Raw genomic sequence first — 27,174 nt, forward strand, 5'->3', positions numbered from 1 at the left:
AGGGATAAGAGTCAGGATTTGTACCAGGCTCTGCCTGACTCTTGAGCTGGAGGTCTTTACTTCCTTCTCTCCTTCATCCAACTAACCGCGCACCTTGTTTGTGGACCCACCTTCCATCCCTTTTCTTTTCTGAATTCCTCTGCCACACCCCTCAGCTTCTCCGGGTCTCAACCATCCCAGCCCACAGTTAGGAACCCTCTTTCCCCTCCTCCTTTTCTTCTCCAGGGTGGTTCTGTGGCCCTGGGGCTCAGCTCTGCAAAGAGCTCCTCCCCCTCCAGGAAAAGCACTCCTCCCCAGGTAGGGCAGTCAGTCCGCTCAGCGCACCTGCATGCAGACACACCACCTCACAACCACACACTGCATGCAGACACACCACCTCACAACCACACACTGCATGCACACACACACACCACAGCCACACACTGTGCATACACGCACACCTCACAACCCACGTACTGCATGCACACACACACCCACAAGCTGCATGCTGCATACACAAGTCATACAGGAGATAAACTCAGAGTAACAGCCCCAAACAGACCCCATCTCTTTCTCAGTTGCTGTCATCCTAGACCTGTTTCTTTCACCACATTTCTATAATCTGCCAGTGCCTGCAAGGAGAAGCATGGGGGGTTTTCTATCTAAGGCAGAAGGGCCTAGGAGCCAACTCCAGAAGCTTCTGCCCTCCTTTCTTGTCAGAGAACAAGACTGGGACCAGCACCTGGACAAGCTTCATATGCTGCAGCAGAAGAGGTAGGCTTCCCAGAAGGATTCATGGCCCTACCGCTGTGATCATCATACCTTCTGACCCACCTGGGCCTGCTTCCCGAATAGAGCACCCCAGAATTCAGTGCCAGCCACTTGGACACACCCTTTCCTTCCAGCCCACCCAATTATGGAATCCCAGCTGGCCCCTTTTAGTGGTGGTGGAGGACGTGACTTTGGGCCACACAGGGAAATCTTGAGGGTAGACCTAAGGACAGAGGCAGAATGACAGCCGAGGGGGAGTGAGAGGACCAAAAAGGACCAGAGGGAAGAAGCCAGGGTGTGTGGGATGGATAGGGCAGGCAGAAGCAGGCTGCTGGAGAAGGGAGGCACTCCTATGTGTGGTGGAATCATGATGAGAAAACACCATTCATTTGAATGAAAGTGGATTGTGTGGGAAAGGGGAGGAGAGCTTTGTTTGGGGTAACACTGGGTGCTGACCAGCTGAGGAGGGCAGCTCAGGTGACACTGGAGGGTTCTGAGTTCAGTCCATCTGCCTTTTATTGAGTCTACTGTGTGCAGAAGGGTGCTAGGTCCCAATGACACAAAGATTGAATGAGACTTGTGCCTGCTCCTGGAGAGCTCTCAGTTCGGGCAGGGCTAGCACACCTGCAGGTAAATCATTTCATGGCTTAGCCCTGAGGTCCAGTCCCAGGAAGAGCAGCTGGGGCAGGGACGAATCCTGTGGGCAGCTTCTGCCTCCAAGTGTTTTGGGGCTTGCCTCTCGCCCAAGAGCTGTCTGAGGGGTGAGGTTGATGAGCAGACATTAGCAGTCACAAAGGTCTCCCCTGTACTCCAGAAGATTCCTGTGCTTGGTTCAATGCCCTGCTGTCCTCGTCTTCAAATTCTTAATAATTTTGAACAAGGGGTCCTGCATTTGCAGGTTTACATTGGGCCTGGTCCCAAGTCCCTCTGAGCCCTCATACTGGCAAGCCCTCTGCTTCCTCACCTCCCCATCCAATACCTGCAGTGGAATTTTCACCTTACTGCTTTAGAGTGGGACCCCTGGGTCTCTGAGAAAGTGAGCCTCCAGCCCAAATCTGGACCCTCTGCAGAGGGGCAGTGGGGCTAGAGGGCCAGGGAGGCAAGGACTTTCTTTGTGCAGTGGCCTCAGGAAGGGGATGAGTTTGCAATCTCAGCCCTGATCACTCTGGGCTGGTCAGGGACACTGGGCTCCCTGGGACTGATTCCCTGGGTGAGAAGGGGCAGGGAACTGACTCCTCACAATGGCCCTTCCTAGGAGCACTGCTCTAACAGGTAAACCCAGGCCCCAACTTTAGATTAAAAGCTTCTTCTTTAAATGAAAACACTTTGGCTGGGTGCAGTGGCTCACACCTGTAATCCCAGCACTTTGGGAGGCTGAGGTGGGTGGATCACCTGAGGTCAGGAGTTCGAGACCAGCCTGGCCAACATGGTGAAACCCCGTGTCTACCAAAAATAAAAAATTAGTCAGGCATGGTAGTGGGAATCTGTAGTTCCATCTACTTGGGAGGCTGAGGCAGGAGAATCGCTTGAACCTGGGAGGCGGAGGTTGCAGTGAGTTGAGATCACACCACTGCACTCCAGTCTGGGTGATAGAGTGAGACTCTGTCTCAAAAATAAATAAATAAATAAATAAAATAAAAACATATTTTCTCTCTGGCTCCTGGGGCTATTGGAAGAGAAGGATTTGGAGGTGGGGACCTCAGAGGAGCCACTTATTGGCCTGTCCTTTCTGTTCTTCTCCCCACACCCTGTGCTTGTCTTTGGGACAAATACACATATGTCTAGTCAGAGAGGTTCCAGTTTTATCTCTTGTTGGATTCAAATCTGGGTGTGGTAGAAACAAAGATTAATAGAGGTCCTGTAGAATGAATATCTCAACCTGTTTTGCCTTGAGACACCCAAATAAACAAGTTGTTTAGACCCTTGCATCTAAGGGTGTCACGCAGAAGAAACAGATACCCTGTAACTCACCCCACAACTCTCCACCCCCTGCAGGGACCTGTATCTAAATAACTGGAGGAGGCTGTGCGCAGTGTAATCTCAGCACTTTGGGAGGCTGAGACGGGCGGATTGCCTGAGCTCAGGAGTTTGAGATCAGCCTGGTCAACATGGCAAAACCCCGTCTCTACTAAAAATACAAAAAATTAGCTGGGCGTGGTGGTGCGTGCCTGTAATCCCAGCTACTCGAGAGACTGAGGCACGAGAATTGCTTGAACCTGGGAGGCAGAGGCTGCAGTTAGCTGAGATCGTACCACTGCACTCCAGCCTGGGCAACAGAGCAAGACCCTGCCTCAAAAAAAAAAAAAAAAAAAAAAGCCTGAGGGAATAGTCAGAACTTTAGTGCCTCACAAATTTGAAAATGCCTAAGAAAGATCTAGCAGTCGGTCCATTCCTCCTCCCTCTCTGTTTTGGTGTCCCAAACTCCCCTTGGTTAAAGACAGTAGGTTCAGCAGGCCCAAGAGCAGGGGGACTGCAGATGGAAGTGCCCTCTGTCCCGCTCTCCAACTATCCAGGATCTGAGACGGTTACTCTGGTTAGATGAGTTCAGCCAAGCCTAGGGTCTCTTCTCAGAGACTCTCACACCACTCTTTCCAGACCACAGGTTCTCTTCCTATTAACTCTTCCCCTCCAGCAGAGCTTCAGGGGCCACCCTCTCAGGAGAATCACCATGAAGTGAATTGCAAGGAAGGCTCTGGGGCTGACCCTTGCCCAAGTCCACCCTTGGTCATTCGAGTCCAGTAGGCACTTCTTTCCAATTTGTCACTGCACACTGTGTGAGTCACATTGGTCTTAAAGAATGTCTCAGATCCCCTTTGCCCTTGGCCTCATTCTGCTCTGTCTCTTCCAAACTCACATTCACCTTTCCCCAGGATTCTAGAGTCTCCACTGCTTCGAGCAGCCAAGGAAAATGACCTGTCTGTTCTTAGGCAACTTCTACTGGACCGCACCTGTGACGTTCGACAAAGAGGTGGGATCTGGATTTAATAGGATGGAGGTGGGAGCAGAAGCACCTACCCCTCCTCCCCAAGACTTCGACTTTGTGAAATGGGGCCTTGGAGGGTGTCTCTGGAGCCTGAGGCCCCTTCCTCAAGGGAATCTGAAAAGTGTCTAACGTTTCTGTCTTACTCTACTCCAGGAGCCCTGGGGGAGACGGCGCTGCACATAGCAGCCCTCTATGACAACTTGGAGGCAGCCTGGGTGCTGATGAAGGCTGCCCCAGAGTTGGTCTCTGAGCCCACCACATGTGAGGCTTTTGCAGGTAAGGAGGCTACACAGTAATTCAAGGCGGAAGCTTTGAGATGGAAGGTGTGCTGTTGTCTCTTAAAATTGGCTTCTGAAGGATGGGTTGGGGTGGGGTGATAGAGGGTCAGGAGAACAGGCTCAGTTGAGTTGGGAGAAATGCAACTGTCTTGGTCTTGGCTTTTACCAATCTGTGGCTTCCTTTAGCATTTCCTTTCCATCCTCCCACAGTCCCTGTAGGACCTATCTCAATTTCTTTCTCTCATAGCAACACGAGAACAATTGTATTCATAGCAATCCCCTACAGGCTAACAATAACTGAGGGGTGGGTCAATGAGCAGAGCAGCCTGAAGGACAAATTACCCTCAGTCCCAGGCCACCCTGCCAAATCCAGGGCACAAGTCTATGCAAAGATCTATCAGGAACGTCCTGAGAGGGATGGTGGGGGATGCTGTGTCCCTGAGAGAACTGGGGACAGAGGCAGACCCCTGATGATGGCCGTCTCTGGGCCAGGTCAGACTGCACTGCACATCGCTGTTGTGAACCAGAACGTGAACCTGGTGCGAGCCCTGCTCTCCCACAGGGCCAGTGTCTCTGCCAGAGTCACAGGCACTGCCTTCTGCCATAGTCCCCGCAACCTCTTCTATTTTGGTGAGAGCAGGGTTGGGCTTGGAGGATGGTTGGTTGGAGAGGCGGGCAAGGCAGAGGGAGCCAGGGCAGGAGGTTCCTGCCTTCAGCTCCATCTGTTGGGCAGCTGGGATGGGCAGCCCTTCTAGGGCTTAATTAAGCCAGAGGCCAATTCCCCTAATGATCCTTCCTCTGGTTCTGCTGGAGGAGTATCCCTCAGCCTAGAGCTGAGATGTGGGGGATGAGGAGGAGGCCATTACTTGGGGGAGACTGCCCATCCGATCCTGCCATCCTGCGCTCTCCTGCCATGGATCTCTCTGTGTCCACAGGGGAGCACCCTTTGTCCTTTGCTGCCTGTGTGAACAGCGAGGAGATCGTGCGGCTCCTCATTGAGCATGGAGCTGACATCCGGGCCCAGGACTCCCTGGGTAAGAGCTGGGATGGGGAGGGGAGCTGAGATGCTGCAGGGAGTGAGGGGCAGGGTGAGGAGAGGGACTGAGACCTTCAGGAAGACCCCAGGGTGGGGATGGGGACATCAGGGACTTTAGGCCAGTGGCCACATGATACCCTGTGTCCTCCCCAGGAAACACAGTGTTACACATCCTCATCCTCCAGCCCAACAAAACCTTTGCCTGCCAGATGTACAACCTGCTGCTGTCCTACGATGGACATGGGGACCACCTGCAGCCCCTGGACCTCGTGCCCAATCACCAGGGTCTCACCCCCTTCAAGCTGGCTGCAGTGGAGGGTAACACTGTGGTGAGAGACACTCCCCATCCCTGAGGTGTCTTTCTAATGACCCTCAACCTACCCCCTGGCCCTGGGAGAAATAGAGGTGAAGGATCCACCTTTCTCTAAAATCTCTTTTCCCCAAACTCCTCAAAGGGATGGTGGTCCCTTGCTTCCTATTCCACCACTGAAATCTTGAGCTTCATGTTCCTTGGCTCAAGAGGATTTGAGAACCTCACGTTAACGCATGTGCTATGGTAACCCAAAGCTCTAGCTTCCTTTGCCTATTTTCTTCTTTCTGAGCTTTCTGGGGTTGTGAAGCAGGAAAGATGACAAAAAAGGGGAAGCTTGTAGATGCAGAGGTTTGCTGATTCCCACTGCCTGTCTGTCTGAAGGGGTGGGCAACTGGCTCCATGCAATGGAGTTGTTCCCCTTGACCACCTTCTCACACGTTGGCCCCCTCACTCATCCTGGTGGTCTCACAGATGTTCCAGCACCTGATGCAGAAGCGGAGGCACATCCAGTGGACATATGGACCCCTGACTTCCATTCTCTACGACCTCACAGAGATCGACTCCTGGGGAGAGGAACTGTCCTTCCTAGAGCTTGTGGTCTCCTCTGATAAACGAGAGGTATGGATGCCAAGGAGGATCAGGGCTGTCATGTGAAGGAATTTAGTGTTTGTGCAGATTCTGTCCACTTACTAAGATCCTGGGCCCGAGGCACTTCCCAGCCTTTTAATAGGTGGAGATGAGAATAGTCTCCTGGGACCTGGGGAAAAGTCCAATGCACACTCCTCTCCTGAATCCCCTGTCTCTCTGCTTAGCTCCAGTCCCTTCTACCTACCTTTCTCATTCTAACATTTCAGATGATAAACTCCAAATAAGAGTTGTTTCCTCATATTCATTCATTGGTTCAGCATTGATATGGTTTGCATTTGTGTCCAAATGCAAAAATTTCATGTCGAATTGTAATCCTCAGTGTTGGAGAAGGGGCCTGGTGGGAGGTGATTGGTTCTTGGGGGCAGACTTCCCTCTTGATGCTCTCGTGATAGTGAGTTTTCACAAGATCTGGTTGTTTAAAAGTGCGTGGCACTCCGCCTGCTCTCTCTTCCTCCTGCCCCGGCCATGTAGGATGTGCCTGCTTTCTCCTTGGCCTTTTTCCCTGATTGTACATTTCCTCAGGCCTCTCCAGAACCTGTACAGCCTGCAGAACCATGAGCCAATTAAACCTTTTTTATTTATAAATTACTCAGTGCCAGGTAGTTCTTTATAGTAATGTGAGAATGGACTAATGCAAGCATATTGAACATCTGCTGTGTGTCAGGCACTACACAAGAAACAAACAATACAGAAATAAATACAACACAGTTCTTGTTCATCAACTTCCTCAATTCTCAGTCCCTGCCCTGAATAATTGCAACAGAGTATGACATATGCCATAATAGTTGTGTGTACCATGCATGCAGACAGCCACATTGAGGTAGAGTTAATTTGGCTTGGACAGACCAGAGAAGATGTCACAGAGGAAATGCTGGGGCTGGATCTTCAAGGAAAAATTGGGAGTCACCAAGAAGATGAGAAAAGAAAGAGCTTTTTAGAGAGGGAGCAACATATAGACCATTCAACAATGCTGGGTTGAGTGATGTGAGGGAAAGGAAAATTTGCTGAAGACTGCAGTAGAGAGGAGAAAAGACTTCCAGGTTTCAGGACACTCCATGAGAGTGCCAAGATATGGTTTTTGCTTTTTATCTGCCATGTGAGAATTTCCCAGGAACCTTTATAGAGCCAGAAAACATGAATGATTATTAATACTAATGAATAGAAGAAAAGTTGAGTGGCCAGTTTGTGAGATCTTCCTCAGAGAATATCCCTGGAAACAGATACACCTTGAGCAGGATTTCTTAGGTATTGAAAGCACAATCCCACTGTGTGGATATCTCCACCACACATCCTTGGTCTTTGATTTAAGCTATTCTCAATATTCTCCAGCAGGTTTCATACATGTCTTGGGCCACTTGCTTTTTTCCTTCGTAAATCTTCCTTTCTAGCTCCCTTTCACATCCTTCACTACCTTCAGCTGTAGTTCAGAAGACCTAGACTCCTGCCTTAGGACAAACTAGAGGCTTTCTGACTGGGGATCCTTCAGCTTCCTGCCCTACACTGCCAGGCATGTCTGGAAACTGCCCACTGTCTCTCTTCTCCCCTCCAGCTTCAATAGAAAAGGTATTCATGCTGTTAACGGCTAACCACTCTACTGCGCTTTGAATCTGCCTCTTTCTAATTTCTCAGATGCCTCCTCCCATCCATCATCCCCTCTCCTGTGTATCTTTAACATCTCACTGGCTGCTTATATCAGAGCACCATCCCACCCTGCCACATCCTACTGCCTGTAACCTCCATTGCTTCTTTCCAGCCCAACAATACTTCTAGAGCAAATCTGACCACTTCCCTGCTTGAACTCCCCAGTTGCTTTCTGTTATATTTAGAAAAAAACAAAAATACAAACTTCTTACCTTGGCGTTTACGATGCATAATGATCTGGCCCTTTTCTTCCTCAGTCATTATCATTTCTGACTACTACTCCCAATAGATTCTCCCCTCTCCCCAACCGCATCTCAACTGCAAATGGGCAATGGTTTCTCGGACCTTCCTGACCTGGCAACTGCTGCTACCTTATGGTATGATCTTTCCTAACTCTCCCTTTACTCAACTAACTACTACTCATCCTTTAAATCCTCTTTGGTGCTATGGTGCCTCGTGGTTACTGCTATAATCGTTTTCCTGTATCACTAGCACAAGGCCCAGCCATATGTGAGAAATATACTAGTTGTCCGTCAAAGAAGTGACTGATGAGCTGAATAAGTGATGGTTGCCGCCCTGCCTCTTCTGGTACCCAGTAGGTTAAACAACATCCTTCTGTGTTGGTCATCCCAAGTTTCACTCTACTTCCATGACAGGCTCGCCAAATTCTGGAACAGACCCCAGTGAAGGAGCTGGTGAGCTTCAAGTGGAACAAATATGGCCGGCCGTACTTCTGCATCCTGGCTGCCTTGTACCTGCTGTACATGATCTGCTTTACCACATGCTGCGTCTACCGCCCCCTTAAGTTTCGTGGTGGCAACCGCACTGATTCTCGAGACATCACCATCCTCCAGCAAAAACTACTACAGGTGATTCTCCTTGGAAGGGGATGAAAGGAAATTGCATCATGGGGTGATGGTGCTGGAAATGAAGCCATGTTGCTCAGGGACAATGCCACTTTCTGGGTTCCAGAAGGTTTAGGCTCCTAAACACCCAGGAGACATTAGACATGAGACCAAGAGGTCTCATGTAGAAATTAGACATGAGACCAAGAGGCCAGAGATGGAGTTTAATGAGCACAAGAGCATTTGTCCAGGGAGCTGTGGATTTTCTCACACAAACTTTGAAAGTGTGCTTGGCACGAGTAAGCCTGTGCTTTTGTGAAATTTTTTGGTAATTTACAAAAAGGATCAGGGTTTTGTAGTGGGATGTTCAAGGTAAACTCTATTGCTCCAAGGAGGAAAATTGTGCTCCAAGTCCATTTCTGAGTCCATTTTTGTTGTGTTGGGGCAACACAAACAGCCTGCTGGCCTGCATCCTCTTCTGTGTGCTGTCTGTATGGGCCCATGGGAATAATGTGTCAGCTGTCTGACTGCCTTTCAGACACTCTGCAGAAGGATGTCTGGATTGGATATCAGGTTGAAGTAAATACTCTCTGAGGCTGCATTTATTGTTGTGGGCCTGCCATTCTGTGTTGTGGTGGCCAAGGGAAAACTAGGGTGAGGTAGAAGACTTATTAGAGGTACAGAGTAAATACAGAAATCTGCTGTTGAAGAAAGTAAACCCTCCTTTTAGTGCAACACAAAGGGTAGACTCTAATGAGCACTTCTGAATATATATATTGAACAAATATAGCTACATTTGGGGGGTTGAGTCTTTGTGGATTACTAAAATTTTTGTCCTGGTGAGCTGAAAATACCCAGCAGGTGATGTAGGTATGTAGCAGAAAGCAAAAGACCAGGAGAAAGAATTTTGCAAAGCAAGTGAGAACTAAGTGATTGGAGATTTATCTCAATGCAGGAGAGAGCAGTCATAGGTATAGCTCAGCCTGGACTAGGAAGCAGGGTAGTTTGGGTCAGAAAGAGAATATAAACTTTCTATAGCCAAGAAGCAAAAACCCTGAGTTGGTTTAGACCAAAGACAGTGGTATGCACAGAGAACAGGGCAAAGAGCCCCAATGAACCCCATGACAGGTAGAGACACTCCATCTCTCCTGTTTCTAGAATTGCCTATATATATATATGCAGTGTGTCGTGTGTCCAGATCCACAACCTCTCACCAAGTAGGGCTTGCTGCCTGGGGAAGACAAGCCTGAATGTGTTAGAGATGCTGGAAGCAATTGTGCTCCATACATCTCAGTCTAGGCACAAAAGTTGTCCCTGGCATGGAGACATGAGGGAGATAAGGACAGTTAGGAGATGGCAAGTGGAGGGACGAATAATTAGAGATTGAGAAAACAAAATAAGGTGGGGATTGCTGGACTTTTCCAGTGCTCCTGGCTCTATGTCCTCAGATGTGTCTTCTCCAACCTTCCTTTGTCTTAAACTTACTTGGAGATTTTCTGCATTTCAAATGTAGACAGGACTCTGCGTTAAAAGGTGGGCAATGCTGAGCCACTGATGACCAAAAATCTCCTTCCTGTGTGTCTCTATCTCTTTGGGACCGGGCTAGTTATGTACAAACGTGTTCATTTGATCCAGATATTCTATATTTAGAAGATCACCTCCTTTGCTTCAGGACTCAGAAGCATAATTATAGCTGAACACCTGACCCATCCTTCTTTCTTTCTTTCTTCTACCTTTCTTCTTGAACCTTGGCATTTATACCCTTTTGCTTTCTGCTTCAGTGAAAGCCACTTCAGCTCAAAGAGAAGACTTTGGACTTTCAGATATTCTTTTCTTGTTGGAGAAGTGGGTGGGTAAGAGGATTGAGAATGCTGCTGGAAAGGGTTAGATAACAAAGAACGCTAGTGAAAAGTCCCTATGCTTTGAGCCCTGGACCTGATTCATGGGATGACTATGTTCTTCTTATTCAGTAGTAAGCCCATTTGGATTAGATCCGAGGCTTCTAAACTTATCATCGTGATTTGAAAGATTCTGTTTTCACAGTGCACCAGATTTGTTAAATAATAGGAAATTCCTTTTTTTTCCCCTGCTGTTTTCTTACATGAAAGTCTTAGAAAAAATGAAAACGCACAAATACAGTGTCTTGATTTGACGCATGCAATTGTTGACATATTCGTTAGCTGGTGGAGCTTTTTCTTAGATGAATGAATACTTTACTGTCCAATTATATTAATAACTCTGGGATCACAGGGATCTCAGTCACTTCAGGACTTCCTCTGCAGATCTCTTGGGATCTGTGGAAATCACTGGGCTCCAGGACCCCTAAGGTCCTTTCTAGTTTAATATCTTGGATTTTATGAGAGTAGTGCAACACCACCACGTCAGAACAGGTGAGAGAAAACAAATTCCTCTGTATAAGTTAACAAAAACTACACAAAAGCTGATGTTTGTAAAGCTGGAGTTAGTTTATTTCTGTCCAATTTGGGGGACATCTTAATGACTCTAAGGTGCCTCGTTGCTCAGTTGTTAAAGTTCTGCTTTACTAGAGATCTCCCAGAACTCTATTAATTTGAGTTAACTTCTATCTCCATATATTTCTACTTGGTTTAGGCAGAGCAGCACGCACGATAGTACTAGTTCTCTTAGATTTCTAGGTGAGTAAAATGTTCAAAGTCCAGGAGTCCAGCAGCTCAGGTTTTAGCCCTAACTCTGAAATTTAATAGTTGTTTGACCTTATGAAAATCTTACTTCGTGCTAGATCTGTGATTTTTAACCCAGGCTGCATGCTAGAAACCTAGGAAGCTAGTAAAATAACTAGGCTACACCCTAGACCTAATAAGTTAGAATGTCTGAAGCTGAGGCTCTGGCCTCAGTATTTTTAAGAAACTCTTTGAGTGAGCCAAGTGTTCTGCCAGGGTTGAGAACCCCTGGCTTCCATCTTTGAGGTCAGTGTAGCTCTGCCTTTCCAGTCCTAGGCCCACCGCTCTGGTCATTTAGATTCCTGGAGTACTGTTCAGCAGGGGGTTCAAATTTCTTGTCACATCTCCTTTTTGACTTTTGAAAAAGATTCTCTTGAGCCCTCCTTTGCTTTTCTCTTTCCCAGAAATATTTTGCTAATCCATTAATTAAATAAACTATTATTGAGAGCCTCATACAGGCCAAACAACTGTTTCAGGTGATGGAAATTCAACAACCATAGTCTGAGCAAAACACACATAATCTCTGCTTTCTTGGAGTCTGCAGACTGGTTTATATTAATCAAATGATCATACAAATAGATACTTCATTATAATCTGTGACTGTTGGCATCAATGTTATTTTTTTCTTATAATGAGAAAAGCACAGAGTGGGAAGAAAAACTTATAGCAGGGGCCTGGTCCCTCTGGGAGGCCAAAGACTGCTTCTGAGAAAGATGACTGAGCTGAGATCTAAGTATGAATTCATTGTGAAAAGAGAGTTCTAGACAGAAAGAATGCATATTCAAAGGCCTCAAGGCAGGAATAACCTCACCAAAGTCTAGGAACTGAAAGAAGATTCACCAGAGCACAGGGAGCTGGGGTGGGTACCTCCAGGTGAAGTTGTCCAGACAGATCCTTCCCAATTTATGTAGGGTCTTAAAGGCCATGCTGAGGATTTTACGCTTTATCCCCAGGGTAATGGGAAGTCAGAAGGATTTTAAACAGGGGAACTTACAGAGTAATTTTTGTTTTAGAAAAATTACTGTGCTTGCATGGTGAATAACAGATGTGGGGGGTGGTAGGAAGGACATGGGGAGACCAGTCAGGAGGCTATTACAGTTTAGCAAGCAAAAAATAATGGTGGCTCACGCCTGTAATCCCAGCACTTACTAAAGTGGCCTTATTAAAATGTGGATTCTGACAGTAAGGCCGGGTGGGATCTGAGACTTGGCATTTCCAGTAAGTTGCCAGGGGAGGCCAATGTTGTGATTCTGTGGACCATATTTTGAGTGACAAAGCATTATTCTATCATTTAATCTTCATATAAATCCTAACAAGTAAATACAATCATCACCACTTTAAAGATGGTGAATCTGAGGTCAAGAGAGGTTGAATACTTTGGCAAAGACACTGAGCTAGCAAGGGCAGCACTGGGATTGGGCTGCAGGTCTGCTTCCTTTCAGAATCCTCACCTTTACACACCAGACAAGGCCATTTCTCCCTCCAGAGTTATGTGCTAGGTCCCAGTCTTCTCTCTTGGCTAGCCAGGGCTTGCCACACTCACTTGTATTTACACATCTCATCTTTCCCTGTCAGGATTAGAGGCACTTGAGAAGTGCTGTGGGAGGGGATCAGATAAAGAAGGATTCCCTCCCCCAGATAGTGAGCTACTGGCTCTTCTCCAGTTCTGATAATTGGCACTATTTTTTGATGGGGTTAACCTACTGGCATATAAGGCAAGTCATACTTCTGTGGGAATGGGTGAAGACTCTTCAGAAGAAAGGGGTAATCTCCCAAGCCAATCCCCCTGAGTAAATGCAGAGACTGGGACATGAAATTCACCCTTGGAAGGCAGTTTGACTTACATGGGAACCAGATCTCTCTCTCTCTTTATGGCCCAGCGGTTCTCAACTTGGGGTACACGTCCAAAACACCTACAGAACTTTTCAAGAAAATGCCAGGTTCTTGCTCCAAATTAACCCAGGGTCGGCCTGGACATGTGTGTTGTGACAAAGACTTACCACTTGATTCTGATGGGCAGTCCTGGTTAGGAACTCATGTCCAGTTAGGAAATTGGAGAAGCTCTTCATAAGAGCTAGCAGAGCTTTCTCTGAGAACTTCATCCCTTCGCAAGTCTGGGATCATGGGAAGGAGAAAGGTCTAGAGCTGGGCTTGACAACTTGTTCTGGGGCCTTCCCACTTCCCACTGGGGTGGCCTATGTTCCCCATCCTTTCCTCATGGTACATCCCTGGCCCTTACGACCCAGTAGTGCCCCAGGCATTGCTGTGCCCACTCCTTCTGGGCATTCCCTTCAAGGCCATGAACTCAGCTGGCTGGGAAGTGAGAGCAAATCTCATTAGGACAATTCTCAGTGATGTATAAATGCCAGCCTGCATAGGGGATTTGGTTGTTGATAGCTCCTTAAATTGCAAGCCATGTTGTGGAGTAAAAAATTCCAGTCATTGTTAGATGATATTTATTTTTAAAGGGGTGGATTGGAGTATTTTCTCTGTGCATTGTTAGCCAGGTCTGCTTAGGTGACCTTGATCTAGGAATCTGAAAATTTCAGAAAAGCACAATTAGTTATCATTCTTTTCCTCTTAGGCCTCCAGATAGGTCTCTCCATCCCCGCTTCCTGTCCTCCTTACCACACTTCTGCACTCTTAGGCAGTGCTCAGCTTGCACCTGCTGTCTCCTCTCTCCTTTTTCTCCTTCCTTCTTTCATTTCTTACCAATTGAGTGCCTACCACATTGTGTGCATTTGTGGATAAAAAGTAGGAGGGAGGCATCCCTGCCCTCAGGAAGCTCTAAGACTACTATGGTGAGACATGGGGTACCCGGACACTTTCAGTGTGATGGGAGAGGGCTGTCAATACGCAGCAGCCCCACATGTCCCAGGAGAGACATATGACCTGGGCATGGAGGGGCAGGAAAGGAGGCCCAGGAGGAGTGTTGGCCTGACCTGAGTCTTGAGGCATTGGTGAGGATGAGCCAGGTCAACATGGTGGAGGAAGGCATTCTGACAAAGTGGCACAGCCTGCGCAGAGTCCCGACTTAGCAACCCAGAACCCCAATAGCTCAATGTGGCCGGAGCTCACACAGGGTATGAGGACACAGGGCAGGGGCCATAGTAGCGAGGATTTTGTACATCCCGTTTGGTACTCTGGTTTTATTTTTTACATTCTTATCTCACACTGAGCTTTCCTAATTAAAAGAAAATGATGTACATCGTGCTCATGACTTACAAATCAAGTGGCAGATCTGATAGAGAGCAACTGCATCCTGGACAACCCCTCCTTCTCACCCATGTCTTACTCACAGAGGACAACCAGTTTTTCTTTCTTTTAGCTCTTCCTTCCTGTCATCACCTCCGCATCCCTGGAATCAAATGCTTCTATCTCTAATTGCTAATCAGATCTAGACATTATCTAGTGAATTTCTATGATGATAAAGATTAAAGAGCACCCTCCACTGCCACCGCTCCTGCATTTCTATTCTGAAGGCATTGGGGAGCTAGCAATGATGTTAAACAGAGAAGTCTCAGGATGATATCTCTGTTTCAGAAAGATCAATTCAGAAGCATTGTAGGGGGTGGGTTGAAAAAGCGGAAATAGATGTAGGGTAAACTGGATGGTAGATGGCATAGGTTTGCCCTGGGGCAGTAGTTCTGTTAACCAAGGAAAAGGAGAACATGTCAGAGAGAATTGGGAACTGAACGAGTAGGACTGGAGAATGGGTGCCCTGATAATTTACTTTGCCAAACATAACCAGGAAACAGTGTTTTCATAAGGACCCTAAATCTAGAGAGTTGTGAATCAGCATCTCAATCTAGAAAAAAAAAAAAGTCTTGAATGCAATTCCCAAAGAATAGAATTTTAAAAATTAAAAGAAGCATCCATCACCAGTTTGGGCTTAGGATTTAATTCTAGGGGTGCAAGGTGGTTAATTAAAAGGGAAGCCTATTTTCACTTCAATTTAATGCCCCTTTCCATCTCTGAAATACTGAAATCTTCCTTACCTTTGCAAAGAGTATCTATTCTAAAGCAAGAGCTAACATTATATGTCAGTGTGAAACACTGGAGCTGCCCAGAAAATCTAAAGAAAATCAAAGTGCTTTAAAAGCCCACTATTATCATTATTTATATTGCAACTTTTACACACATATATTATTTTTGTTTTCCAGAGACAGTAGTTTATAAAACAAAGCAAACAAAACCCTACAGAAGGGTTTGTATTCTGGTCTTGGAGAACAGCAAGGAAGGGGGCTCTCAGGAGTCTGTGGCACTTTGCAGCCTGGTTTAAGGATAAGGACCCCAGGGACAGAGTGCTGGAGGCAGCTTCTCTAGGTCAGTCAGATCCCAGGTAATGCAGAGGCAAAAAATTGGGGTTTCTGAACACCTCCGTTACGCCCTAGTGAATTTGTGAAGGGGAACGCGTACTTGTAAAGAAATCTGTTGAACTGGTGAGAGGAAGCCCTAGCAGGAGAATTTGGTGACCAAAATTGTCCCCAGCATTAGAGGGTTTCACGTTTTCATTTCCTGAAGAAATGGCTGCTGTGACTCCCTGGCTGGCTTCTAGGGGCGCCCTGATCTTCCCAGCCCTCCTCGCCAGCTTATGTGTGTAGTTCTTTTCTTCCTGAGGCAAGAAAAGATCGGTAGCATTTTTTCAGACATATTGAATCAAGACACAACATTTTAAAAATAAAAATAATTTTTTACAGACACATATATGGCATAGATGTAGTTATTTCTATATTTAATGTTATTTTGTTTCTAAAGTAATGTATTTGTTGTTTATCCTCCTACTCACTACCTGACTCTGTGAAGGAGTAGGCATGTTTTACATTAAAAGACAGATGCTATAGAAACATTAAGATAAAGAAAAAGAACACAGTCCATGAACTGAATTTCAGGAGAGAAGAGAAGGAATTCAAAGATAGTTGCTAGAGCGGAGGACAAAACCAAAACCAAACAAAACAAAAACTCTGAAATTCTTTGGAAGCAAGTAAAAAAAGAAATTTTCTATTATATGATAAAATAAAATTTACTAGTTTCTCAAGAGAGAGACATGTCAGAAAAGCTTACAGAGCATACAATTTTTTAAGCAAAAAAAAAAAAAAAAGTGTTGACTGATGTCTGGTCACAGGTTGTTAGACCACAGAGATCTCCACACACACAGACAGAAGCTTCTGTCCTAGTGTCTCTTGGTTCCCTATGTCAAAAGCGCTGCCTCTCACTGGACAGGTGCGTGTGCTGCTGCAGTAGCGTCTGGAGAGATGCTTACAGGTTCCAGCTGATTAGCAGAGCAGGGATAATTGCTGTTTCTTATGCTAACAAGGGATCACATTCTCCCCAGCTTAAATCATCAGCTTTCCTGCTGGCCCCAGGGGACTCTCAACTCCTTTCTTGGGTGCGCTATTAGGAGATGTGACCTTGGACAACAGAGCTCCCAAAAGTCAAAAGGCTGCTTGCATGTGTTGAAATTATTTGTGCAATATCATGTGGGAATTTTCTATATGTGAACACAGTTTTCTAGAAAGAAGGTATACAGTTTTTATTATGTTTTCAAGTGAGCGCATAACTTCAAAAAGATAAGGATAATTAATGTAGGATCCTAGCACTACATCTGTGATATTGCATAAGTTTCACCATGAAGTAACATGCATTGAAGTAGGGTGGTCTTCATTCCACCTTGACCCTCGGACTGTACCTTCTACAACTACTGCTCAGGATAGGCAGAGACCCTTCCTCATAGTGTCTCTAGCCCCTTTTCTGCTCTTTTCCGTAATGTCAAATCATAATAAAACCACAGTGAATATATCTGTAGTGCTTTATGATTTATAAAGTTCATGCAAATATATCATTAATGTAAGCTTCACAATGACTCTGGGAGGTAAGCACTGTAGCCTCCATTTTACAGATGAGAAACCTCAAGTTCAGAGATTTTTCCATGAATGGTTCAAGGTCTCACTAGAGGTAGTAGATTTTGGGCCCCTGAGGGAACCTGAATTCTGTGATATGTTTACAGTGTATTCTTCCCACTGGGAGCCATGATGAGTTTGGAAAAGGTGGACTTTCCACATAGCTGAAACCATCCCAAGCCACTAATACCTCTTCCTGTTGGCTCACTTGATGCTCTGAAATGTGTTCTCAGCTGCTCAGTATATGCATCATAAATTTCTGCTTACAAGCATCTATAGAAAAGGCGATTTTGCTGGATGGTAGCTCAAGACATTAGCATATGTGATGTCTATTAAACCTTAGATACATAGACTCCTGTCTTGGTCACAGAGTTACCCACAATGGCAAGTACAATGGGGGTGGGGTGATGCTGGTGGGAAGGGGAGCTTTCCTTTATTTTGGATGGACTTTAGCAGCTTTCAATCATTTGCATAAAAGGATTTGACTCTTTGCCCATCAGAAAGCACTTCTTCTGAATTTCCCCACATAGGAGGCCTATGAGACACATGAAGATATCGTCAGGCTGGTGGGGGAGCTGGTGAGCGTCATTGGGGCTGTGATCATCCTGCTCCTAGAGGTGAGGTGCAGGTGGGGTCCAAGCTAAGCCCATCCCATCTAAGGCCCAGACTGAACCGCAGTACACATTGTCTTTTTGTTTTGCTGTCCTTTCCCCAGATCCCAGACATCTTCAGGGTCGGTGCCTCTCGCTATTTTGGACAGACAATTCTTGGGGGGCCATTCCATGTCATCATGTGAGTATCCCCTCATTCCAGCCCCCTGCCTTTCCTTGCCAGAATCTTTTCCTGTCTCCAGTTCACTCTCTGATATCTAGGCCTCGGGTCACTCTCACTCCAAGCACTTCTCTCCAGTGGACTTGTAGGTGTAACTGTATGTGTGTTTTAGGTGTAAAGACGAAGCCTGAGTGTGTGGGTCCCACCCCAGTCACCACTGTGCTGTAGGGACCTAGAATAGTTCCAGCTTGTCTCTCACTCCCTGCTCTCTGCTCCCACCAGCATCACCTATGCCTCCCTGGTGCTGGTGACCATGGCGATGCGGCTCACCAACACCAATGGGGAGGTGGTGCCCATGTCCTTTGCCCTGGTGCTGGGCTGGTGCAGTGTCATGTATTTTGCTCGAGGATTCCAGATGCTGGGTCCTTTCACCATCATGATCCAGAAGGTCAGTGCTTTCCCAAAGTTTCCTCTGCCTCAGGCACAAGACCTTCCCAGACAGACAGAGGGATGGAGGTAGAGTGGGGCTGGTGGAACCATGGGAGCCTCCTGATCTGTTAGCGTTAGCTCCTCAGAGGCAGTGGAAAAGGAATCATCCCACTCTTTCTCCCTTCTCTGTTTCCTGCAGATGATTTTTGGAGACCTAATGCGTTTCTGCTGGCTGATGGCTGTGGTTATCTTGGGATTTGCCTCTGGTAAGGCACCATTCCCTCTTCTACTAGATCAGCAGATCCAGTTCTCCAGAAAGTTCACTCTCATTCTTGCTCTCAGTTCTCATTTGCACTTCATTTTGCTTTTTTTTTTTTTCCTGTTGGAAGGTGAGTCTAAAAGCACACCCATATTTATAGACCAGGGGCCACTCAGGTTGGCCTAGGAAGGTAAAGTCATGTGTTCAGGGCCAATAACATTCATATTCACTAACTGCCTTGCACGATCTTTAAAGGAGAGACAGAAAAAGACTTTTGGTGAGAACAGGGCATTAAACAGGAAAGACTGGCCAGTCATGGATCTCATAAAACCATATGAACAAACAGAGATAGTGCTATGCTTAACACTCCCATGTTTACAATTCAGAAGAGGAAACATAAAGCACTCAACAACATATAACTTGCTTTTTTTCTATATGTGGTCATTTAAACTTGAGAAAAAATATGAAAGAATTAGAAACAGGAGACGCAGAAAAACAGCTTGGACAGTTTGATGAATGACAGAGAAAACAAAAAAGAAGAGTTGTGAAGAGGGACTGGGAGAACAGGGACACACAGGCACCCAGTCAAGGAACAGCCAGTGAAAGTGCCAGGGAGCAAAAGAAAGGAACAGCACAGCAGGAAAACATAGGCAGGTGGAGAGAGCCAGAGGAAAGGAGAGGGTGGGTGGAGGAACAGAAGAGAGTCCTTAGGGAGGGGCAGACAGAGGAAGGCCCAGGTCTGAAAGCAAAAGGCCAGTAGCTCAAATTCAGTCCTCAGTGTCTGCAACGGATCATCTATTAGACAAGAAGAGTCACTAGATGAGCTTTAAGAGTCCCTCCCATCTCTAAAAAGCAATGACTAAGTGCAGAGGACTCCATTACTATCCTCAGGAATTTCCCGTTCAATGGGGATTCCCACAAAACAACAGACCAACAACAACAACAACAACAACAAAACCCCCACCAAAATCTGAAATGTGAAAGAGTAAAACGATGGCTTTCTGCCTGTTTGGAGTTTTCCACCCCAAGCCCTTATGTACCCTTTCCTCCCACTCCCTGGCCATCTACATCTATACATAACACAGATTACAAAATGAGGTGATGGTCGCAGAGTGGCTTTCTGTAGATGCCCTCTATCCAGAGCTCTCTAAATGATCACTTATTGGTCAATGCACTTGCTTTTCTCTTAAATAAATAAGGAGGCAATGCTTTGTCATGGACCCTGTTTCTGCTCTCAGAATCACCTTGTGCTTCAGCTCCTTATGCAGAGAGGAGGCTTTCAAGCAGTCTAGTGCTGTCCTGAAGTTCCATTACACTCACTGCTATCCAGTAGGCTCCACCCTGAGCAGGAATCCATTTCCTCTGTTGGTTCAGGTTCACTCAGGGAATGTCAGAGTGATGGAGGGTTATCTAGAGGCCATCAAAATAAAAAGGGGCTCTTCTTTTAGCCTGTTCATGTGTTCTGTTCTTTAAAAATTGTTGAAGATTCCATGCATTCTTATAATAACTTGCCTTTTAAGTATTTGGTTTTCTAAAATGTAAAAACCAGTTAGGTGACCTATTATCCATTATCCATACAAACACACACACTGCACACACATACAATTTTGTTGTTGTTAAATGACTGTTACCATGACCATTACCCAGAGTGGTGAACTTAATCATAGGACATCTTAGGGTTAGACAGTTACACAGGAAACTACGTTTATTAGTATGTAATTATCTGTGCAAGTGTATTTAGATATACATATATATCAGAGATAGAATAAGTGCTAACCATGTCCATGCTTATTGTGATAACTCCATTATCCAATCTCCATGTCTCTTCCTGGGTGGAGCAGCGTTCTGTATCATTTTCCAGACAGAGGACCCAACCAGTTTGGGGCAGTTCTATGACTACCCCATGGCACTGTTCAGCACCTTCGAGCTTTTTCTCACTGTTATTGATGCACCTGCCAACTACAATGTGGACTTGCCCTTCATGTTCAGCGTTGTCAACTTCGCCTTCGCCATCATTGCCACACTGCTCATGCTCAACTTGTTCATCGCCATGATGGGTGACACCCACTGGAGGGTGGCCCAGGAGCGGGATGAGCTCTGGAGGGCCCAGGTGGGTTTATTTGTGTTAGTCTTGCTAAGAGGCAGGGGATGGAGAGAAAAATCAAAGTGGAAAATGTTATGGTGAATCATTCTTAAAAGAGTCACAGAAAAACTCAATGAGGCTGTCACCTCAACAGAGGTTTGCATAAAACTGAGGTACATGTGGATAAATGGAAGGGATAGAAGGAGGATTAAATGGAGGATAGTGGCAAGAAGTGGGGTTGTTGCTCACAGGTGAAAAGTAGACCTAGGAGTGATCCTGGAGTCCAGTGGGAACTAGAAGTGACCTTGTTCTGGCATATTCCAGTTTTCAGTTTGGACCTTATCTTCTATTTGCTTCTATAAATCCCTGTTTCTCTATGATCTTTTCTTTATATCATCATAGACTGACAAATATTAGAATTAGAAGTGACCCTCAATGGCCCTCAAGTTGACCTCCTACTTAACATAAGAATCATTTATTGGTCAGAAGGTCATTCAATATCTTCTTTAATGCTGATTAGGATCTTACTATCTTTTAAATTCAGGTAGAGGTTGGGAAGAAGGGAGTTTTCCCATATTTTTAAAGATTTTGTTTTTAGACATTCATGTTGCATTGAGCTAAAATCTATCTTCTTAAAATTTCATTCTTTGGTCCCAGTCTTTCCCTCTCATATAACATAGAACACATTCTTCCATATAAGCACCATTCAAATATTTGAATATAGCCATCATTTTTCCCTTAGACTTTTCACTCATTTAATGATGATCATTTAGACCCTGCCATGTGTTGGCAAACACCTAGGAGCTAGGGACATAAGCATTAACACAACAGACACCATCTGTGCCCTCATGGAGCTGACGGTTTAGTTGGAAAGATAGGCGTGAAGTTAATGACTTCACAAAAAGCTGTAAAATTACAGCAGCAAAAGTGCCATAGAAAATGTAAGGTACTAGGAAGAGGATGCAACAGAGGAATTGAACTGGGAGGTGAAGACGTGCTTTCCTGAGGGAGCAACATTTAAGATGAGAACCCAAAGGTGAGCAAGAACTAGCTAGTTAAAAGGAAGGAGGGAAAAGGATGCAGGTCAAGGTTAGTAGCAATTAGGACTCTTGGCTACAGGGACAGAAAACCAAACTCAAACAGACTTTTAGATTTTTAAACAGGGGGAGGAGGATGTGTTAGTCCTCGTAAATGAGAAGTTTAGAGAATTAAACTAACTTTAGAGGTATCTGGCCAGAATGCAGATCCACATCTTATACATTACATCCATTCCTCTGTCCAGCTCTCTTTTGACCTCTCTTCTAAGGCAAGCTCTCCCATCGTGTTTGTGAGATCACTTCTAGAAGCTCCAAACTCCAAAAAGAATGAGGACCTGCATTGCAATACGCAGCTCCAAGGGCCCCACTCATGTTGTGTTCTGTGAGGCTCCTGGTGCCAGGCAAAACTGTAGGCTTTAAAAGAACATCTTTCCCTCTGCCAATTCCGTCCATGTTCCATCTCATGGGAACACATTTGGGTCATAGGCACATCATTGAATCTAAGGAAAGACCAAGGACTAGATAGTGGAGGTGTTGGTGATGGTGGTGGAGGGGAGGTTTGAGGGAAAATAAATTAATGAAGCAGAACTGTGTGAAGCCCAGTCAACTCAAACCAATGCACTGAAAGTGATGAGGCAGCAATTCCCTAAATGAAAACTGGGTGCTGTTACCTGAGGAAGGACGAGGCTGCATGATGGCTCAGGAAGAACAATAAACATTCCTTTCAAGACAAAGAAGAACAGCTATCCAGGGTAAGAGCACAGAATGACTGGAAGTCCTGCGCTAGGAGGGAACTTGGTGCAATTAAGAAACTGAAAGAAGTGTGGAGTAATGAGGAAGATAGGGAGTAGAAAAACATGAGGTGAAGAATTTGCTATTTTGAAGACTGCCACTCCTTCAGTTAGGAAGCCTTCCTGGTTCTGATCTATTCTGATTGGACCCTTTTGTTCATGCTCTAATAGATCATGGTTCCTTTGAAACTAGAATAGTCTCCAATATGATTGGAGCAATGCGGTACAAAGCGGGACCTTGACTTTCCTTACTTGGACATAATGCTAAGAGCATGTAAAGCAGAGTCAGGTCGTTCAGTAAATATACAAATGGCCCTTATTAAGCTTGTGATCAGCTGGCACACCCACTTCTTTGTTCTATGACTCACTTATCTAAGCTTCCTAAATGTAAATGTAGGACCTTAGATTTGATTTACTTAAATTTCTTGTTAATGATTTTACACCAGCCTTCCAACCTAGTGATATCATTTTATATTGCTTCTGTTGCCCCACTTATTACATATCCCTCCCAGTTTTGTGTCACAGGCATATTTGATAAGCTTCTTTTCCACGTTTCATCTAGGTAATTAATGAGGGCTGAGCAAAGGACAGAACGTGTGGTGGACTTGCTACCAGAAATTTCCCTGCCAACTTTGCAGTCATTAATCAACCCTTTTCCTTCTTAAGATATGGATATTTAATTTGCTGAAAATTCCCTGAACAGTAACAGTATCAATTCATCCCCAAGATCACAGAGATTCTATTTAATCATTTTATTTAAATCAAGATAATTGGTCCATGGCTTTTATATGACAAACAAATTGAGATTAGTTTGGAGTGACACATTTTCCATGAGTCTGAATAGTAACGTAAGGGTCACTATTTTATTCAAAACACTCACAAAAAATCCTCTTTCATTTCTTGATGAGTGAAACTGGTTTCACGGTGCCTGGCACAGGCTATGGGGTGAATAGGTGGCTGTTCTCACCACTGACCTCTAGTGTCCTATCTCACTGGTTGCCTTTGGTTCCCTTTGTCAGTGGCCTCAGTGCCTCTTTGAACCTCATGGCTCTTTCAGAGTTTTTCCTGTACCTCTTGCCTCCTTCTAGGTCGTGGCCACCACAGTGATGCTGGAACGGAAGCTGCCTCGCTGCCTGTGGCCTCGCTCCGGGATCTGTGGGTGCGAGTACGGGCTGGGGGATCGCTGGTTCCTGCGGTGAGTGACGGTGTGCACATGCAAAACTGCAGATGTGTATAAGGCCACGGAAGCAAGGGTGACCGACAGGTGTCCTGGAGCCTGCATTAGCTTGTCTAGGGGAGGGGGCGGGAGCTGAAGTGGAGGGGTAGGAAGAATGCTGTGTGTACCTCAGGGCAGCCACGTGTAAAAGGTTGTGTGCATGTGTCCATGCTCAGACGTCAGCATGGGTTACCAGACTTGCTGTCACCTTGTTCTGAGCTGACCTTCATTTTCAGTGTACTTTTGGCTTGGATCTAACTTCCTCCTTCATATTCTGCCCTCATCTCCTGGCGTGACCCTCCTCTCTCCTCAAATTTACTTCCTGAATTGCATCTCGTCATCCTCGTGACACACTTATCTATTAGTTGGCTCTGTTTTCTTTCACATTCCCATGTATTAGTAACACACACACACACACACCACACACACACACACACACACACACCTGTGTGCGACCTACCACCCTGCAAGCCCTGATTGCTCAGCCTTATCTCTATCCCAGGTTAGCCTGCCCTCCAATCACCTCCCTTCACCTGATCCGCGATACTCTTCCTGTTTCAACTCTGCTCCCTTCTTTCTCCTTCCCTCTTGACCCTGCTTTCTAAATGTTCACCTCTACTTCTCCCCTGCTCATCTCTCCCCACCTGGACTGAGTCCTTTCCCCTTTCCCCTCATCAGGGTTGAGAACCACAATGATCAGAATCCTCTGCGAGTGCTTCGCTATGTGGAAGCGTTCAAGAACTCAGACAAGGAGGATGACCAGGAGCATCCATTTGAGAAACAGCCCTCTGGGCCTGGGAGTGGGACTCTAGCCAGAGCCTCCCTGGCTCTTCCAAATTCCTCCCTATCCCGGACCACATCCCAGAGCAGCAGTCACCGAGGCTGGGAGATCCTTCGTCAAAACACCCTGGGGCACTTGGATCTTGGACTGAACCTTAATGAGGGGGATGGGGAGGAGGTCTACCATTTCTGATTAGCATTGCTGTCACTCTTGACCTTACTCCAGGTTGGCCTGGGGACAGGGACAGAGACGGAGACCTCTGCCTATGCATGTGTCTAACTTCTGTGCCTGTTAATCATGGGAGGGTGGGACAGAACAATCCCGAAAGGGCGACACCTCACATTTCACATCAGAATTTTGGCAATGGGCAATGGTCATCTATTGTCTCACGTATTTTCTGGGTTCTTGGAAGTCCCACATCTCAGGAAAAAGGAGGTTGGCAGTTAAAGATATGAAGTAGGGATGCTAGATTAATGTCAGGACCATTTCTCTTTTGCCCCACGCAGACCCTAGAAAGTAGTAAGCTGTGAGGCTTTTCTGGCTCCCCAGGGCTTATGTGGGAAGAGCCAGGCATGGCATAGAGGTTGTTGCCCTTCTTGTTTTCACAACCTCCTGTAGGTCTCTCTCCCCACTTAGCAACCAAACCCCAACTGCAATAAAATAGTCTCTTTATTCTTGCCTTCTTTAATTTTTTATTGGGGCACAATACATGTCACATAAAATTTACCATATTATCCATTTTTAGATGTGCCACTCAGTGGCATTAAGTACATTCACATTGTTGTGTAACCATCACCATTATTCATTTATGGAACATTTTCATCATTCCGAACTGCAACTCTAATCCCCATTGAACAATAACTCTCCAGTTATCTCTCTGCCCCGGCCCCTGATAACCAATATTCTGCTTTCTGTCTATGAATTAACTATTCTAGGCATCTTATATAAGTGGGATTCTGCAATCTTAGTCCAAAATCTGTGACAGTTTGTTTATTTATTCATCTACCAATGGACATTTGAGTTTTTCTACCTTTTGGCTGTTGTGAATAATGCTGCTATGAATATGGTATACAAATATCTGTTCAAGTTTCTACTTTCAAATACTATGGGCATACACCTAAAAATGGAATTGCTAGACAATTCTTATGTTTAATTTTATAAGGAACTGCCATACTGGTTTTCATAATAGCTTTCACCATTTTACATTCCCTTCTAATGGGTGTGAAGTGGTTTCACATTGTAGTTTTGATTTGCCTTTCCCTAATGACTAATGATACTGAACATGTTTTTATGCACCTATTTATTGGACATTTATATATCTTCCTTGGAGAAATGTCTTTTCGGTTCATTTGTCCATTTTCGAATTAGGTTTTTGTTGTTGTTGAATTGTCTTATCTTTGCTCTTTGAGGCTCACAGTCTAAAGTGTTTGCATCCTGGTGTATGTATGGTAAATTAGGCCTATATTTGAATGGCCTAATCATTTCTTTTCCAGGACCCTCCTGCTCTTTCCCTAGCAGTTAATCATCCTTGTGCCAGGAGGCAACAAGTTCCTGCTTGGTCTCCTGACATAGCCGTCCTCCATTCCCATCCCCTTTTCCCCACACTGAGTTGTGAAAGGAACAGCAACAACAGAGGAAGGGTCATCCCTCTCCAGGAGGGAAATTGGGAATCATGTGTCCAGGGCACCCATTATAGGTGCTCATGGGCAGCCTCTCTTTTGTCTCCAGCAGTATACTTCTAGTCCCAGTCCCTATCATCCCCCTTAGCAAAAAGCCATGTCAGCTTTCAGAGGACTGTGGTCTGGGATAACAAAGAAGTAAGTGGTATTTGTGAAACCACAGACAGTTAATTCAGATACACTAGCTCAGGACTGAGTGCCCAACAGTGAGGAATCACACAATGTGTATACACATGCCCGCACACACTGGGACACAGTGGTGGCAGGGTGTGTAAAACTGCTCAGTCAACATCATTCTTCTTTATTCTTTTCATAGTGGAAGCGCTTTAAAACTCTGCTTCATAGCCCTTTTTTTTGAGATGGAGTCTTGCTCTGTTGCCCATGCTGAAGTACAGTGGTGTGATCACTGCTCACTGCAGCCTTGACCTTCTGGGCTCAAGTAATCTTCCCCCCCTCAGCCTCCCAAGTAGGTGGCACTACAGGTGTGCACCACCACAACCAACTAATTTTTGTATTTTTTTTAGAGATGGGGTTTTGCCATGTTGCCCGTGGCTAGTCTTGAACTCCTGGTCTCAAGCAATCCATCTGCCTTGACCTCCCAAAGTGCTGGGATTACAGGCATGAGCCACTGCACTAGCCCTGTAATCCTTTTAATGCTTGCTTAACTTGTCTATAAACTCACATGTCTTTTGATTTGAGCCCTTGGCCTACCCCCAGATATTGTCCTTTGTCCTGGCCTGTGTACCTGGTATGTAATTAAAATTGCTTACTGCCTAGGTTTTTCACTAAAATAAGAATTACTAAGAGTTAACATTATGAATTAATGAATGTAATTAAAACTACTAGGTACATACAATGTGTATTAAAGAGGTAGGATGTGTTTTTTTTTTTTTTTGGAGAACAAATGTTAAAATAAGTCACGGGAGTGTGGTTCTTTTTTAAGATAAAGTGTTTTTTTCTAGTTTAGAGGATTTTTAAGGATTGTTTCAAGTTAACAGAAAGGACAAAAACTGAAAGTTTAAGCAAGTTGTAGAA

The 27,174-nt window shown here is 45.5% G+C and overlaps 1 protein-coding gene across 1 annotated transcript; it reads left to right on the forward strand.

Moving 5' to 3' along the window:
* Nucleotides 1-364: 364 nt before the first annotated feature.
* Nucleotides 365-26,557, forward strand: TRPV5 (transient receptor potential cation channel subfamily V member 5). Its single transcript, XM_033193470.1, has 15 exons — nt 365-753; nt 3,621-3,718; nt 3,887-4,009; nt 4,504-4,641; nt 4,947-5,045; nt 5,201-5,376; nt 5,832-5,978; nt 8,306-8,518; nt 17,624-17,710; nt 17,809-17,885; nt 18,147-18,312; nt 18,493-18,559; nt 20,394-20,662; nt 23,552-23,658; nt 24,358-26,557. The coding sequence occupies exons 1-15, from the start codon at nt 626-628 to the stop codon at nt 24,650-24,652; spliced, it is 2,190 nt and encodes a 729-aa protein (XP_033049361.1). The 5' UTR covers nt 365-625; the 3' UTR covers nt 24,653-26,557.
* The last annotated feature ends 617 nt before the right edge of the window (nt 26,558-27,174 follow it).

This window comes from Trachypithecus francoisi, unplaced genomic scaffold (genome assembly GCF_009764315.1).
Source record: "Trachypithecus francoisi isolate TF-2019V2 unplaced genomic scaffold, Tfra_2.0 Lachesis_group4, whole genome shotgun sequence".
NCBI lineage: Eukaryota > Metazoa > Chordata > Mammalia > Primates > Cercopithecidae > Trachypithecus > Trachypithecus francoisi.